This window comes from Catharus ustulatus, chromosome 10, assembly GCF_009819885.2.
Source record: "Catharus ustulatus isolate bCatUst1 chromosome 10, bCatUst1.pri.v2, whole genome shotgun sequence".
NCBI classification, from domain to species: Eukaryota; Metazoa; Chordata; class Aves; order Passeriformes; family Turdidae; genus Catharus; species Catharus ustulatus.
The window spans coordinates 17,418,295-17,435,432 of record NC_046230.1 but is presented as its reverse complement, the minus strand read 5'-3'; the positions used below and the strand labels follow the sequence as shown (position 1 = coordinate 17,435,432).

The window sequence follows — 17,138 nt, the reverse complement described above, 5'->3', positions numbered from 1 at the left end:
GGCAGCTCTGAGCATTGGACCTGGGGTAACAGTGAGTATGGGAAGCATCTGGGGTCACTTGTGCACTGAGCACCCTGCTGTCTGCCCAGGCTTTCTTGAACAATAAATCCACAGATGCAGACTAAAACTCTGCTCCTTGCTCAGCCCTTGACAAGAATGTACCAACCCAGGTGTACTGTGCCCCAGTTGAGCAAATCCAGGGAGGACATTGCCTCTCCTCACCACATTTCATCATCTCCTTCACCCCAGTGCCTCCAGTGCTGGTCCCAGGGGAGAACCAGGAGCCACAGCCAACGGGGGAGGCAGGCATGGGGCACCTCAGGAGGTGACCACCACTGTGAACCTTTGCACGGCGGATGGAGACAAACAACCTGTGCTTTATTGCATCCCTTGGTCCTGTCCACAGAGGAACTCAGCCAGAGCCTCTCAGCCCCTCACTATGAGGGCAGCCACACAGAGAGCCAGGAGGGCGAGCAGGGGCTGTGGGGAGCACTGTGTGCCATGGGAGGCCCTGCGGGCTGCCCTGCACCCGGGCTCTGCGGCATAGGGCTCGAGGCAGGCGGCGTAGGCCATGGCGTGGGCGATGTAGTGCTGCTCCTGCACCCCGTGGAAGAGGTGGGCCATGGGACCCTGGGCTAGCACCACCACGTCTTCCCCACTGTGAGTCTCTGTCTCCAGGGGCACAGCTGCCTGCTGTCTGTAGTCCTTGTCCTCTGCAGGGGGAGAGGAGAGATGAGGCTGGGGGTCTGGCTCCCTGGCATGTCACGGGGTCGGGGGGGCAGCTCCCATCATTCCTGCATCAGCGTGATTTCTGCCCAAGTACTCCTGGGCCTCCCAGTGGCACCAGGACCTTGTGTGGCACCCATGGCTATGCCAGTGGGATGCTGTCCCCAGCCACCCTGTGGCTCTGCCATGTCCCCAGCACTCGTACCTGCAGCAGGGAGGCTGGCAGCTGGACGAGCCCCGTCACGGATGCTGTAGCCAGGACCATTGCCATAGAGGATGCTGGTGTAGGCTCGCTTGTCCTTGGCTTTCTTGGGGGCCAGCCCTGGCACAGGGAAGATGCTGTCACACTCTGTCCCAGCTGGGTACCTCTCCCCAGTTCCCTGCCTGGGCATGCTCAGCCTCCCGTGGGAGCAACAGGTTGAGGTAGAAAGAGGGATGCTCACTGCCCCTGTCTAGGACCCACCAAAGATGGAGTTGCCACGTGGTGTGCTGCCCCCAAAAGTGAAGACGTGGGAGTGATCAGCTGTCACCACGGTCAGGGTGTCAGCAGGGGAGGTGAGCTCGCCTGCCCGTGCCACTGCCCGGTCCAGCATCACCGCCTCCATCAGCGCCTGCTTGGCTCGGCCGCTGTGGTGGCCGTGGTCGATTCTGCCACCTGCACGGGGAACGTGGCTGTCACCCTCTTTCTGGTCCCATTGGATGGCCACCTGCTCCCAGGACCCACATCCCACCTCAGCCCCAGCCACACTGCCCGCCTGGAGCTACTCATCTTCCACAAAGAGGAAGAAGCCATTGGGGTTCCTGCGCAGGATGCGGATGGCCTTTTCCGTCATCTCCACGATGGAGGGGTCTGTGGATGTGTTCCGGTTCAGCTCGTACCTCATGTCCTTGGGCTCAAAGAGGCCTGGGGGAGGAGGGTGCAGGGTCCATGCCGGGGCTGCTTTGTGCCCTTGCAGACACCTCCAGAGAGGGGAGGAGGAGGAGGAAGCATTGCCATTGGTGCAGGCAGTGACGCTCCTACCCATAAGGTGGCTCACAGAGTCTTCAACCGCATCCAGGCCCTTCTTGTCCCAGACGTAGCGGGCACCCTGCCAGCGAGAGCAGAGCCAGTGCCAGTGGCACACCCCTGTGCCCAGAATCACATTCCCTCTTCCCCTGCACACTACCTGCTTGGCACTCAGCCACTCAGCAATCAAATCCCGGCCATCCTTCCTGGTGCCATTTTGATCCGGGTCCTCTGGGTACTCGGGGTCCGGAGTCCGCTTGGGGGTCATGTACATCCTCCCACCGCCCAGGATCACCTGCCAGGGAGCTCAGCAGACCCTCCCAGTGCTGCTGGTGCCCCCTCCCTCCCGCTCCCGCTCCCCAGCTCACGTTGATGTCAGTGTTGTGCACCAGCTGGTAGGCGATGTCCTTGCAGCCACCCTGCAGGGCCTCCTTGGGCATGTTGGCATCAGCGTACCAGCCCCGGCTGGCCGAGTGCGCGTAGGCTGCCCCGGGGGATGCGTGCTGCACCCGCGTGGTCGTCACGATGCCCACAGACTTGCCTGCAGTGCGGGCAAGGGTTTACAGGGAGTCCATCCAGTCCTGCATGGCACTGGATGGCCATGCCTGGCTTCCCGATGGTTCCCTGCTGCCGCGTACCCGCCAGCCTGGCCCGGTGCAGGACAGAGTCCACCTCATTGCCAAAGGTGGTGTGGCATTTTCCATAGACGGCTGCCCCACTTAGTCCCAGAGTCTTGGCATTGGCCTTCACCCCACAGAGGTAGGCGGTGCCCGTGCCAGCGCTGTCGGGCACCTGCCGGTCGATGGTGTAGGTCTGGAAGCAAGAGGGGTGCATGGGGTTCCAAGCAGGGGCAGCAGGAGTGTCCCCCCAGCACTGCCCCACTCACCTTGGCCAGGGCCATGTGGGGAAAGGTCTCCATGGCCAAGACGCTCTCCTCGCCCGAGCCACCGGCCAGCTGCCCCTTGTAGATCCGAGCCGCTGACATGGTGGACAGCCCCATGCCTGTGGGCATGTCCGAGTCACTGGGTGGCAGGGGGGCTGGGAGCAGGGACAGCCCTGCCCTCCCCAGGCACTGCCCCAGCCCCATCTTCTCATCAGCCACGTCCCGGGGCACTCACCGTCACCCATGAACAGGATGATGTTTTTGGCTCGCTGTGCTGCTGGCTGCAAGGCCAGGGCCAACTCCAGCCTCCTCCTGGCCCCTTTATTCCAGTAGCCCGGGGTTTTCTCAGCATCTGGAGGTGAGAGCAGAGTTGGGAGCCTCCAGGTGCATCGCCAGGGGTCCAGCATGGCCATCTCCTACCCGAGGTGAATTTAGCTCCTATAAGCCCCCCCCACGGAGGACCAGGAAACCCTTGGACATCAGCATGGTGTTCTGCAGACCAGTATTGCTCAGAAACCACCTGCAGAAGGGAAACTGAGGTACAGTTTGGCAGAGGAGTCCCTTGTGCCTCTTGGCAGCGTGGATGAGGACCCTGAGGAGTGAGGGCTCGGTAACCATGGCTGGCTGTGACTATTGGGTCACTTTATGCCAAGTCAGGGATGGGGGTTGGGAGCAGCAGGGATGGGGGGCAGGGCCTGCTTTGGGGGGGCTGAGACCAACCCATTCAAAGGTTGTGGTGTCAGAGCACCCTGAGGTGGCTGTGAGGGCTCCCTTTTGCTGGTATCCCAAGGGGAGGTGACATGGAGATCCCCAGGGAAGTGACACCAGCCCCAGCATCCCCCACCGGAGGCTCTTACCCCACTGTCCCATACGTCCCCTGTCTCCAGAGGCTGCAGCAGCGAGCTCGGTGAGGAAGCAGAGGAGAAGGCAGGTTCCAGGGGAAAGCAGCAGCTCCATGCTGCCCATCCCGGCTCCCTCCTGGAATGCTGCTTTAGTCCAGGGCGAGGGGACAGTCCTTTATGGCTCTTCACTGTCCCGTGAGACGATGGGCTGATAACATTCACAGACTATCTCCCAGCCCTCCCGGAGCCCTCGCCCCCCACCCCCGGGGCCATCCCTGCCCCCACCAGCAAGGCAGGACCTCCAGCCTGTCCCTGTGGACCTGGGCACCTCTGGGCCCCAGCTCCCTTGTGGGTGGCTGCCTGCAGGACCCTGGGGAGTGGGAGGGAGAGCAGAGGACAAAGGGCTGTTCCTGCAGACAGGCTGAGCTGGGCCAGGCTGGATTTGGCTGGTCTGCCCTGAGACAAACCCGAGGAGGGGGACACTGGGCTGAGGGGTAGCGGGGGATGGACATCTTGGCTTTGGTGTCATCGTCCTCTGGTTCCCTCTCCAAGCAGTCACACACTGCCAACTGGTGCCTGACCTACTGGGTGTCCTGGGGCAGCCCATGCCAGCACACCTGCACAGCCAGGTACCTGCTGGGGGCAGGAAACAGCCCCATGTCACCAGCATCAGGTGACATCCATCCATGATTGCTCCATTTGGAAGAACCTGCAGGAGCACGAGTCCTGAGGACTCCAGGTGTCCTTGATGGCTTCACCAGCTCCTAGGAAGTGTGCTGTACCCAATCCTGATCCAGGCAGTCGAGGTTTGGCCAGCTCCTGGCTCCTGCAGAGGGCTGATGTTCTGGTGCCAGGGCCACGGCTGTCTCCACTGATGGGGCAGTGATGCAGGGCTCCCTCCCTGCCTGGCACAGTGGATCCATTCCTTCTTGCCAGACATCAATCCCTTCACCAGCCACTGCTTGTGATGATGTGGAGGCTGCCAGAGCAGCCCAAGCCCCGATACATCCTCACAGTGTGGGGGGGGACATGGGGACAGAGACCAGGCAGGAGATGGCAGAGGTCAGTTGGTCAGTGAGGTGCAGGATTCAAGGACATGGTGCCAAAGGGTTCCTGAGCAAGGTTAGGCTCAAGGCCAAGGTGTGAGGGACTGGAGCAGACACACAGGGACTCCTGGTGAAGTCAGAGGGACTGAGGGAATACCTGCTGGATAAGGAGCTGGGAACACCTGCCTTGATCTCACATCTTCTGGCCAAGCATATCTGAGGCTGGGAGAGGCAGGGAGGCTGCTTGGATTTCATAATGCCTGGGAAGAGGCAGGCAGGGGAAGGCAGGGGGCTCTCCAGAGATGAGTTACTGCTGGGATCCCCCAGCTGGGGGAACATGGAGGGCACAAAATAAAACCTGCACGAACTCCACACACAGGTGCTGTCCTGGCTTTTATTACATGACACACAACCCTGAAAGAAACACTCCTGCATGGCCCCATGGCTGCATCCCACTGCATCCACATCCCACCTGGGACGGTGGAGCCAGCCCCTCTCCACTCCTGGGGACACATATCCCCTCTCAGTCCTCACCACAGGCACTGAAGCTGGAGATGGACACCACTGCTTTAAAAAAAGTTAAGAAAGCATCATGCTAAAAATACCCGAGAGTAGAAATGTTCTGCCTGGAGCAGGCTCAAGCCCTAAGTCCTGCTCCCAGGTGGAGTTAAAATCCAACCCAGAAATAAAACCACAATGGTTTTAAAACTCAAAACCCCAAAGTCCTTGTGGGTCCCTTCAGTCTCCAGCAGGTGCTGGAGTGGGGCCTGGGAGATGAGGGAGCAGCAGCAGTGGGGAGCCCACAGAGTCAGGGCTCTCACTTGTCCAAGCTTGGCCTCTTGAGCAGGGCACTGTACTTGAGGGGGCCACCATCCGCCGTCAGCACCACCTCCACCAGCGAGAAAATGGTGATCACCTTCATCGAGGGAGAGAAAGAGAAAAGAGGGTTTTCAGGCACCTTGGAATCACACCCAGATTAGATTGCTTAGAGATGTGCTGGCTTTTGCTGCCTCCATCAGTGCACCCATGAGGAACCAAGGAACAGGGCAGGATGGATTCAGATAGCTCTGCTGGGGTCCAGGGTGCTCCAGGGCTGGAGGCAGCATCCTCATTGGCAACACCATGGGCTCTGACACCAGCCAGGGTACCCAAACCAACCTGAATGAACCTCCCAAAATGTTCTCACTTACCCCAGCCTGATCAGGCCCCACTCTTGCTCTCCACATAGTCTGGGAAGAAGTGTGGGCATTTGTGTCTTGGGTTTGGGTCTCAACCTCCCCTCAAGGCCACCTGTGCCTACCCTCTCCAGCCGCAGAACCACATCATCCCCTAATGGAGCCTGGCCAAGAGCCAACGTCAGGCTGCAGCAAGAAGGGTTTTCCACATGACATGGAGCATTTCATCAGCATCCCACAGGGAGGGAACAATCTGCCTGTGCTCCCAGAGTGAAACAAGCCCAGGGAGGGAGCACAATAGATAAGAGAGATGCAAGGGAACGAGGACCCCAGAAAATCAATCCCTCTTGTTGAGGAGCTGTGCTGCTGCTGCCACCTCCGCGCTCCTCTGACCCCAGCTCTTCCTGTGATTGGATTAGAAGTGGAAAGTATTGATCTGCTCTGTCCTTGAGGCACGGTTAAGGGCTGGCTGGGACATTGGGAAGGGCTGTCCTGGGGTGATGCCCAGGCATTTGGGGACTTTGCTTGCTGGTGCCTGTCCCCAAGCCCTGTGCTGTAGCAGGGCTCGCTGGGGCCATCTGCTCAGGGCTGGCCCCAGGAGAAGCAGGCACAGAGCTACCGGTATAACCTTGTGTCCAACCCCTCCCAGCTCATCCAGTGCCAGCTGCTCCAGATTAATCATTCAGAACAGGAAAATCTCATTGAGACTTAAATGTACTAAAGTGGCCAGTGAGGAGCAACCTGCAGGAAAATCCTATCACAACTGGCTGCCAGAGAGCTGAGAGCTACTGAGCACCAGCCCCTGCCCACCCCAGCTGGCTGCAGTGCAGGGAGTGATGTTCATGGGGAAGGCCCCCAGATATGGGGGAGTCAAAGGGGGAGTAACAGGATTCTCCCTTGAAATCCTGCCTTATCCCTTTACTGAAATGCCATGAAACATCACAATTTCACATCACATCCCGAGTCTTAGATCCACTTCTTACTCCACCCCTGAGTGATGTCCTCTGAGGCCCTGGTCATCTCCTGGAGACCAGAGAAAAATGGGTGCAACATCTCCCCTCTGTGACAGGGCCAAACAAACAGCCCAGACCCTGGAGCAGCTTCTCACAAACAGCCTTTCCTGGTGTTTCCACTGCCTGGCCAGGCTCAGCAAACCAGGAACCAGGAAGTGCTGGGGCCAGGTGGGGAACTGGGGTGCTTGGTGCTGTGGGTGTCCAGGTGACATCTACCAGACTTCAGCATGTCTCACAGTAATCTGTGTGAATCTGTAATCTGGCTCATCCCAAGGCTGGAGATTTAAAAACTCAGGGATCTTCTGTCTCAGAGGATAGCTCACAGGCACTGCAGAAACTGATCCCATAGGAGAGCTCCAGTGTTTTGTTAGGAGGTGTGGAAGGTTTGTGGAGGAGTTTCCTCTACCAACTGTTTGCTTAACCAAAATGGGCCCTGCTCACACTGGGGCATCATTTTTCATCAGCTCCCTGCTAGGGTGTAAGTGATCCCTGCTCCTGTAGGAAAGGGGGAACTGAGGCCACTCCAGCTGCATCCACAGGGTTTCTGTGAGCCAAGCTGAGAGAGGAAAGCTCAGCTTCAAAGGGAGGGAGGCCTGCAGAAATGTTTGCAGAGCTGGATCCAGCTCTGATCACAACATCCACCCTGGGAAGGGAAGGACTCTCTAGCATATGCATCACCCCATCAGGGAGGGTCAGCTCACTCTGTGTCAGGATCCCTAAGTGGGCAAGGATGGGATGTGCTGGGCTTGGGTGGAATTGGGGCTCGAGTGCAGAGCCCCTGGAGTGGTGCAGGAGAGGCAGAGATTCAGCCCTTCAGGCAGGGATCACAGCAGACAACACAGCTGGGGTTTTATAGCCATGCCAGACAAAAGCTGGCAAAGAAGCATCACTTAATCAAGCCAGACAAACATGATTGCTCCCTTTGATTGAGTTACCAAGTTAATAGATGACAGGGACACAAGAGAGAGATTTCTAGATGCTGTTAAACCATTTGACACTGCATCTCAGGAAGTCTGATTTTAAAAAATTCTTGTAATTGAGGCTCAACCCTGTCACAAGACGGAAACCCCAGGAAAAAGCCATGTCAGGGGCAAAGAGTGCCAGGAGGGGGGGAAGGGTTTAGACAGAAGCTGCCTTAGGCCTGATGTTACTCAACATCTTAACTGACGATCTGGAAGGAGGAAGTAAACAACATGTTAATTCAATTCCTGGAAGAAAATTAATTGGGAGGCAGGGCAGGGCAAAGACTGAAGGCTGGAGGGGTCAGATTGTGAGGGCAGTGATAGGACTGGGCTGGATGGCAGAGGAGGCTGAGGCTGAAGCTGGGCTCACTGGGAAAGGGATACAGAGGGGCAGCAGGACCTGACACCCTGTGAGGCAAGTCCTGCCTCCCAGACCCGTCCCTGCAGACATCACAGGATCCACATGCTGCCCACAGCTTCTATGCCACCCCCATGGTGTTGTAAGCCTGTTGCATGCTGTAGGGGTCTTACCTGGGGCACAGATTCCTCCTCCAGCTCCTCTGGTTCCCACAGGAGTGTCAGCTCTGGCTTCTTCCCCGCCTTCTGGAAGCGGAAGTCCACCAAAGGCAGCGCCTGCAGGTGGGGAGAGTGTTGGGAACATGCGCCCCAGCTCTCCTCCACCTCACCTGTGGATGGGGCTGAGGCTGCTTTTGCCCAGCACGCTGCCTCTGCAGCCCTATAATAACTGGGATGCAGCAGCCCATGAGCTGAGCCTAGCACGTAAATCAGGGGCTGCTGCGCTACACCACCAGCCCATATATCACACTCTATGTCCTGTTTAAAGATGTCATTGCCAGCCATATAACCAGGTTATTAAGAGAGGATGCTGTCACCAACTGCAGGTGCTGGCCCACAGCGCTGCTGTCACAGCCCCAGATAAACTGTCTGATTAAATGAAATGAAAACCAGCCTCGCTCCCTGTCCTCACTTAAGATCCATGCTTATCTCTGTTCCCCTGAATCTGGCTTTATTCCCTTTTACCTAGGCTAGATCAACCCCAGCACATCACAGAGACTCAGAGACTGGGCTGATCCAGACCCCCCAGTCCCTTGTGCCTGCCTGGGCTGAGGGATGGAAGGCAAACTCCAGGAAGGTTCCCTTCCCTCTGGCTGGCCCAGCTTGGGCACAGTTCCTCCTGTTGCAGGACTGGCACAAAAGGGCACCAGGACAGTCACTGCCTGCAGTGATGCCAGGCTGCTCTGACAAGGCAGCATTGGCACTGTCTCACACTGGTGGGGAACTTACATTGCAGTAGATGCGCTTCTGGACTCCAAACTTCAGCACCAGGACATCAAAGGCCTTGCTCAGGACACCCATCACCATGGCTTCTGACTCCAGAGGACCACATTCCTGTCAAGAGACAGGGCTGTCACTACATAGCAGATCTCATTCAGCAATCCCCAAGGGGGAAACAATGTCTTCAGGTCCTGGAATCCAGCACTGGTGGTTGCTGAATGTGTCCTCCCACTGTTTGCCTTTCCTAAAGCCAAGTGGGCAGACACAGCCCCCTGCCCAGTAGCATGTAGGCTGGGCCTTCACAGGGAAATTCAGAGATGCCTTGGGAGAAGACAGCCTTGGGTCTTACCCTGACAAAGACAGAGAAGAAGAGGTCAGCACTGAGCTCCTGCACCCTCTTGGAAGCCATCTTCCGGTCATTGCAGTGATCTGCCTGTTTCTGGATGGCCTCTGTCTCCATCTTGATGGGAGATCTGACTCCTGCAAAGGGGAAAAGTGACAATAACATGCCCATGTTCCCTCCTGCTACAGAGCCTGCCATGGCCCCTGTCCCGCAGTGCCCAGCCCATGCAGGTGAGCAGCACCCACCGAGCGAGGCGGAGAGCAGGCGGTGCACGACGATGTCGGCGTAGCGGCGGATGGGAGAGGTGAAGTGGGTGTAGAAGGGCACGTTCAGGGCGTAGTGGTGAAAGAGGGTCTCATCCTTCAGGACGCCAGTGCAGAAGTAGAGAGCCATCTGAAAGGGGGGAGAAATGAGGGAAGGGTGTGAGCAAGGGTGGTGCCATGAGGCTGGGAGGGTCTGGCTCTGTGAGACCCCAATGGCCCTTCTGAAGGCATCCTGTCTGCTGGTGCTCCTTCACCTGCTGCTCAGTTCAGGCTGCACAGGCACTGCAGAAACTGAGCACAGAACAAAAGGGACAAAGCCCTGCAGGGAGCTGCTAGCTGCCAGCTGTCCCTGCCTGGCCCTGAGGACATCAACTTTCACATCACTCATGGGTGTAAGCAGCTTCCTATTTCTTCTCAGGCCTTGGGGTTCATCTTTCATCCTCCCATCTTCTAGGGGAGAGCCCAGCTTGTTCTGTTCCCACCTCAGGTGCTCTCCTACCAAGGGGCCAAGCAGAGCAGCTCCTATGCTGGCTCTTTGGTTCTGGTCTGGCTGCAGGCTTTACACACCCATTGTGCATGCTTGGAGAGCACTGGAGAAAGGTATCAGTGGCTTCCAAGGAGGAGAGACAGCCTTGCTGTGATCCCTGCTGCTCCATCCCACCATGACAGCTGAGCAGTTGAGTGACTGAACTGCCCCTCTAAATCAACACCAGGGCAACAGCGGCACCACTGCTCAGCAGCCTCTTCAGCAGGAACCTCTCCTGTGTCACCCCTGCCATCCCACAGGTTACAGCTTGTATTTTTACATCTGTAAAACACCAGCTCTTGGGGCTGGGAAAACACTGGGGGCTGGGCCCAGGCGGAGAGGGGAGGCTGTGCAGGTCAGGGGGGTGGCGGCAAGGTCACGGCACAGTGGCGATTGAATGAACCCATTTAAAAATAAGAGCAAGTGATTTAAAAAAAACAGGAGTAGCCAGCTCTGATTACAGAGCCGTCCTGGGATCCTTGGTTTGGGCAGCTGTATCCTCTGCTCTCCAGGCCAGTGGTGCAGCCAGCTCCTGCTGAGCAGCAACGCACTGATCCGGGCAAGTAAATAGAGCAGGTTAAAAAAAGCAGCATCAGTCCCAGCCTTATTATGAGACTCAAGAGCTGGGATAGGAGCTGTGCTGGCTGCCAATTTCCACAACCCAGAATTAAATTGTTTCTGATGGACTCCACAAAGCACGGTCTCCACTCAATTAGCTCGGCTCCCACCGAATGAGGCTGGGCACAGAGACATGCTGAGCTCCAGAGGCTGCTGCAGGAGAAGATGAGCGCTCTTGTGCTGACAGACAGCATGGAATCACAGGGAGCTTCCAGGCACTTGTGCCAGACTTCTAGGCAGAAGGCAGGAAGGTCTCTACAATGCCAGGCAGGCAGAAAGCAGAGTCAAAATCCCTGCTCTGAGAAAGACATTGGGAAGGACCCATCCCTGCCCTATGCCCCGCAGTGTTTCAAGGGTTTATACCCCACCTTGTTTAAAGTTAGAAAAGATATTGAAGGTCCTGTGCTGGGTGCTGTTGTCTGGGGCACTTTGTGTTGATTGATATGCTGGCCACTGTGGGGTCCAGCACCATTTTAGACACCCTTTTTGCAGCCCATGACCCTCACTGACATTTGCAGCAGTTTGAGTTATCACAGCACAAATACTCCCCTAGGCCATGGCAGGTTGCACCCTGCAGGGAGCCCAGTCCTGTATGTACCTGACACCCATCCTCACCACTGTGACAGTACAACCCAGTGACATCAGCCTGGCATGAAGCAGATGTTTTCTCCTTAACAGATTTGACTCACAAGAGGTCTCAAGTCTCCAGAGTTTGCTGCACTCCCTGGAGAACTGCAAGGAGCCTGGAAATAAATCAGCCCCAGCCAACCAGGGGCAGCTTTGCTTTCACGGACAGATTGAATCCCTGAGTGACTGAGCCCCTGAAAAATGGTGTGTCGCTGCTCCTTCATCTGTTACAAGGCTCCTGGCATGCCAATCCAGGCATTCCCTCAGGCACACACATTACCAGTTGCTTCCCATCTCCCTCCTCCTCTGAGAGGCTGATGTCTTGACCACCAGCAGTGAAGAGGGAGGACGCAGGCTTGGCACAACCAGGGGTTAAACCTGTGGACAGGTTGTTTAGGCTGATTTAGCTGCAGCCTTGTCCCTGAAACATCAGCTTTATCACTGGGAGCTGTGACGTGTGCAGGGATACAGGTGACTTCTCAGTGCCCCGAACAGACAGCCTCGCTGCACCATCTGTCAGTGCAATGGCCCAGCCCTCACCACCAGCCTGGGCCCCTCAGTGGCTGTGCTCTGCAGCTGCCAACACTCAAATCTGTCCTCTCCCCATGAGGGACCACGACATCCAGCAGGATGGGGCTGATTCTTCCATCTGCTCTCATGCTGGTGGCAGACAGCAAAAAAAAAAAATACTCCTTGCAGTGGAAAGCTCCTTCCTCCTGGAAGCTGTTTGCCCCTTTCCAAGATGTTTTGCCTATAATGGAAGTGTGCCAGGCAGCAGGTTTGCCATGTATGAGTGGACTGCACAGCACACCTGAACACAAAGGCATCTTTGTCTTCTGATGAAGGAATGAGACTAGTTCCTGCCAAAATCATGTCTCATGGAATATCTCCTTTAAAAATGCCTTTTTCTCTGTCTGGTATCTACTCTGCACAAGACTTCATCCCCCCAAAACCTTGACAGCTCTTTCATGTAATGAACTAATGTATTCACAAGGCTAAATCTTAATGAGCCACTGTGTGGTATCTGACAGCAGTCCCACCATTTCTCTAACCACAGTCTCATGACATCACAGTGGCAAGGTCTCAGCAAGTCAGTGAGTCCCCAAAAGCCCATCTCCTCCTTGGTGCCACTGCAGAGCTTTCCCCTTGCTCATCCATCCTGGCCAGCAGCCAGGCTTGCTCCATGTGCTGCTACTGGCAAAGCCCAGGCTTGTGCCACAGTCAGCAGGACCAGAGAGGGACTCGAAGGAATTCAGGTCACCAGGACACCTTCCACCAGAAAAGGAGGATGTGGGGAAGGGACCAGGATAACCCAAAGCAGGACACAGGATCTGAGACAACACATCCAGCTCCAGAGGATACTTTCTGCTCTTTCCAAAGCAGCCCTCCTGAGCTGGACACACATGAGAGGGTGATTTACTAAATGGCCTCAAAGTCCAGTCCCAGTTACAAACAAGCATTAAGTCCCGGAAATACAACAGGACTTCAGGCAATTGCTAATGAGTAAATGAAGCAAATAAACTAATTAGAAGAGTGACAGTCAAATGAGTGATGTTGGGAAGATGATTCATTCCTGCAGCAATAAGCAGGCCACAGCAGAGAGATCATTTCAGGAATGTGCCCTTCTCCCCATGGAGTAGGACTTTCCTCAGAAGACGTTGTGCTGTGCCCAGCTGCCAATGCAGCTGATGCCTCACAAAAACTTTTTATGATGGTGATAAACACCCAAATAAGTGTCTTGAGCTACAGATGCACCAAACATGACAACTGGTGAGAGCAGCACAAGCCTCCATTGCAGAGATTGTCAAAGAAAGCCACCTGGGCAGGAGGGAGACTGAAGGGAAGAACAGGAACCAGACTGTGCTTATGACCAGTTTCACGCTGCTGCTCCTAATTCCTTCTTTGGACCAGCTGGGACATCGCAATGTGAAGAAATGGCACAAACATGAACCATGGAGCCCACCACCAGCTGTACACAGGGCTGGGTCCTTGAGAGTCTGCTAACAGCCGTCATGCAACTTCAAGGGTGAAATATCCCAAGCAGTGATAACAGGGACACTGTGGGCAGTGAGGAAAGACTCAGCCTGACCTTGCTATGCAGTGAAGCTTTTGCTGCTCAAGGGATACTCCCACTGCCAGCTGTACAGGAAGCTGCTAGCAGCTCTGGAACACCACGTTCAGTATTCATTCACTCCCCCTGTGTGCAACAACCAGCTTGGTAACACAGAAGGGGCAGGGACTGAAGATGGAGCCACAGCAGAAAGCTACAAGCAGACATGCCCAACAGCACAGTATTGTTCTCACCTGCATGGGCCTGGAGAACATGTAGGTCAGCACTTCTTTCCTTGCTCTGGAATATTTGTCAGCACCAAATGTTTCACTTAAGCTTTTCTGGAGGAGAAAAGAGAGCAAGTTCAGTGTTAACATGTTATGGTGGTAAAGGGACCCAGGCAGACCTTACTGGTGCTAACAGCAGCTTGTCAAAGCCAAATTCCCCTTTTTCCTGAAAATCCCCTTGTAAGCCAAAAGGTGCACTTGAAATTGGGCTTTGCTGTGGTCCCAGCAGCCCCAGTAGGACTGCATACACAGTCCTGAGCACAGGCTCTCCTCCTGGGGTCAGTGGCAGGGAGCATTCAGGGCATGGGGACTGCTGGCTCTGTCCCCAGCTGTGCAGTGTGAGAGGGAGCCTGTAAACCCTCTCTCAACCTGTGCCTGGCTCCCATCCAGCTCCTGAGAGCTTCAGCACACAGACTAATGGGACTCTGGGGAGACATGGATACGGGAGGTCATGCCTGGGGGTAGCAGTGAGGAGGGGCTGGAGGGTTCAAAGTGCAGGAGGGGAGCTGAGTGAGCAGCCCTGCATCTGCTGACATAGGCTGGGCACAGCCAGGGAAAGCAGTCCCAGCTGACGGAGGGGCTTGCAGGAGGCCAGCAGGGATGAGATTAACAGAGGATTATCCACAGTCCAGTTGCGGTGAGTAAAGAAAATCCTGGAACCTGCACTGTGCTGTTCAGCTAGAGTTCAGCCTCAGGACATGATCAGCACAGGAGTGGCTGGATACTTCTTGTGCTGGCTGTATCTGACCTTTCCCAGCACTGATCTCCAGTCCTTCCTAGTCACCCTACTCCCCACCCTGCTCCTTGCAGAACTGCTTTCTTTGTGGTATGGAGCAAATTCCCTGCCCAGAGATGAAATCTGGGTGACTCAGTGAGTGCTCCTGCACTGAAACATCCTTCCCATTGCAGGGAGAACAGTGCAGAGGTCACTTGCAAGGTCTTTCCCACCCTGCTCTGACCTCTGTGCACAACATGGTTGCCCAGGACAGGCTGGGCCACCCCTGCTCAGCACTAATGGGATCAATAGTGAGTGAGGGAGGTGTTTTGTTTTGGCATGGCATAGCTGTCAGCTTTGCTTGGGCAGAGAGGGACAGAGAGTAAAGCACACGCTGCCACAAACACACAGCTGCCCAGCCTTGCCCCCATGGCCCAGCGCACTCACATGCAGGGTCCCCGCGCTGCTGAAGTCGATGTCGAGGCCGACTTGGTTGCAGAAGTCCATGAGGTCCTTGAGCAGCTTGGTTTGGGGCGGGGGGTGGCGGCGGAGGAAGGCCTGCTCGGGGAAGGAGCGGTAGATCTGATGGGCCACGGCCATGTTCGCCAGCAGCATGAACTCTTCCACCAGCCTGCGGCACAAGAAAAACAACCCCAGGCCCCGGTTACACAGGGGATGCCCCTGGGAAGCCAAGCCAGTGCCCAGTGATGGGAACTAATACGACACAGGGGACAGGGGAGCAGCTTGCAGTTGCTGTCATAAGCACAGATTAGCTGTGAGACTGCAGCAAATCCCCCCAAAATTCTCACTTTCTAGCAGAGGTTTCCCCAGGGACTCAGAGTAAGCTGTCCTGCTGGCGCAGACAAGCAGAAGTCAGCGATAAATTGACAGCTTAAATTAGGATAAAATAATCTCCCTTTAGGTCATTTTATCTCCTGAAACGCCTGACAAGCAAAACAAACGCCATGTGAAAGATAGCACAGAAAACAAACACACACATCTGTCTTCCTGGGCCAGAGCAAACAACGTCTCGCTCGCTCCCCCATCCCGAGCTCCACATGTGTGGTCAGGCCCAGGCACCGAGCCCTGTCCCACGCCAGGCTCCCACCCACAACACAGCACTGTCCCCAGGCAGGACAAGCTACCAGCACTGCTCCAGCAGGGCTGCCTTTGGCATCCAGGAGATGCAGGGACCCCACAGGTTCCTCCACACAACCTCCAGAGCGCTGGGGTATTCCAGGCTGGGGTGAGCCCCTCACTTTCCATCTCTCAGTGTACAAGCATTGAATGGAAACCTCTGGGGTTACACAGTGCTCAGGAAAGCAATCCCAGCATGAGAGATCATCTTTAGTGTGTGTATGGGTTGTGCTACCAGTGGCAGGGCTGTGTCATGAGGGACTTGTTTAACTGGGCTTGATAAGCAAGAGAGGTGCTTAACTGGGCTTCCTGCATGTATTCCCAGGGCTCCTTACTGGTGCTAATTGCCAAAAAAGATAATAGATTTACAGAAGTAACCTCATCCTCCCAGCCATGCCTGAGCGAGCTATTGCTGATGATGCCAGCTCAGCCTTGCTGCTGCAGGCAAAGCAGGGATTTTGCAGGGCTGGCTGGAGGAGCAGGGCTGGAGCCAGTGTTCCTGCAGCTCCCAACCCTGGCCACTGCTGGGGAGCCTGGCCAGGTGAGATGTGCAGGGTACACTGCTGGGGCACTCCTACAGCAGTCACACACTCCCAGCCTGGGAGCACTTGCCAAGAACTTGGAAGAGAAAGGAAATAAAGACAAGCCCAGAGGAGGAATAAGCACTTGACAGTGACCATCAGCAGTAGAAATATTAGTCTTTAATGGGAAGGAGCTCCTTTATTGAGAGCCCTGTGGATTCTCACAGAGGATTTTGTGCCAGAGGCCAACACTTCAGGTGCCACAGGGAGGGCAGGAGGGACATCCTGGCCCAGGGGCAGTGCTGGTGGGGCAGGGCAGGAACAGCACGGTCTAAAATGGGAATGGGCTGCCGGCTCTGTCCCCTGGAAAACCTGCCCATGGGGACATGGCTACCAGAGACCAAGGGCTGGCTCGCGGGTGGGCAATGCCCTGAGACCCCAGCAGGATCAGAACACACTCCTGAGGGGCCACTTCCAAGAGGGCTGAGCCAGGCTCTTGCTGCTCCTGTGCAGCAGAACCGGCAGATGGCAACCTCGGTCCCTCTATGGCCACCGGCTCCAGGGGGTGCGGGACAGCGTGGCCGGGGGCACTGGACACCCTGGCCGTGGGACAGCCAGGGACAGCCAGCGGGTTAGGGCATGGCCATGCCCATCTCCTGAGAGTGGGTGACACGCCACTCTCACAGCAGCACGTGGGGAACGGGGGCCCGAGGACAGGTGTGAGGCTGGGCCAGCCCATGCTCACCTGGCCAGCCCTTTCTGCCCGAGCCAGGGCACAGCAGCACAGATGCACACTCGGGCTAAGGTTGGCCAGGGAGTTCCCCCTGCATCTGCCTCGAACTGCAGCCTCTACAGAAAGTGATGTAAGCCCATTTTTAAGGACAAAGCAAAACACCTGTGAACAAAATCTCCTCTTTGTCACGGGCACGTGTTCATTGCAAGTCCCAGAGATGAGCACTATGAGCTAATGCTGCAGCAGACCCTGCCATTCCTGTTCCTGCTGAGCACTGGAGTGTAAAACCTTCATCTCTCACCTACACTGACACTTTTGGCTGGATGCAATTTCCACCTGATTATTAAGTTCTGCCTTTTGTTTTACCAT

General features: G+C 56.1%; 2 protein-coding genes across 3 annotated transcripts in view; both read right to left on the bottom strand.

Moving 5' to 3' along the window:
• Positions 1-420: 420 nt before the first annotated feature.
• Positions 421-3,028, bottom strand: LOC117000938 (intestinal-type alkaline phosphatase-like). The gene is made up of 10 exons (XM_033069048.2): positions 2,851-3,028; positions 2,619-2,734; positions 2,371-2,545; positions 2,101-2,273; positions 1,893-2,027; positions 1,748-1,814; positions 1,492-1,630; positions 1,190-1,398; positions 932-1,048; positions 421-713 (listed from the first exon to the last, which is right to left on the bottom strand). Exons 1-10 carry the CDS (start codon positions 3,026-3,028, stop codon positions 427-429), a joined length of 1,596 nt encoding a protein of 531 aa, XP_032924939.2. The 3' UTR covers positions 421-426.
• Positions 3,029-4,877: 1,849 nt separating this feature from the next.
• DIS3L2 (DIS3 like 3'-5' exoribonuclease 2) overlaps positions 4,878-17,138 on the bottom strand; it is a 180,868-nt gene continuing 168,607 nt past the window's right edge. For both annotated transcript variants that reach the window (XM_033069041.1, XM_033069042.1), the window contains exons 16-22: positions 14,826-15,009; positions 13,631-13,717; positions 9,538-9,685; positions 9,299-9,429; positions 8,959-9,063; positions 8,185-8,286; positions 4,878-5,419 (exon numbers count right to left, since the gene is read on the bottom strand). In XM_033069041.1, coding sequence (XP_032924932.1) covers positions 5,321-5,419; positions 8,185-8,286; positions 8,959-9,063; positions 9,299-9,429; positions 9,538-9,685; positions 13,631-13,717; positions 14,826-15,009 — 856 coding nt within the window. In that variant the 3' untranslated portion in view covers positions 4,878-5,320. The remainder of the gene's footprint in view (positions 5,420-8,184; positions 8,287-8,958; positions 9,064-9,298; positions 9,430-9,537; positions 9,686-13,630; positions 13,718-14,825; positions 15,010-17,138) is intronic.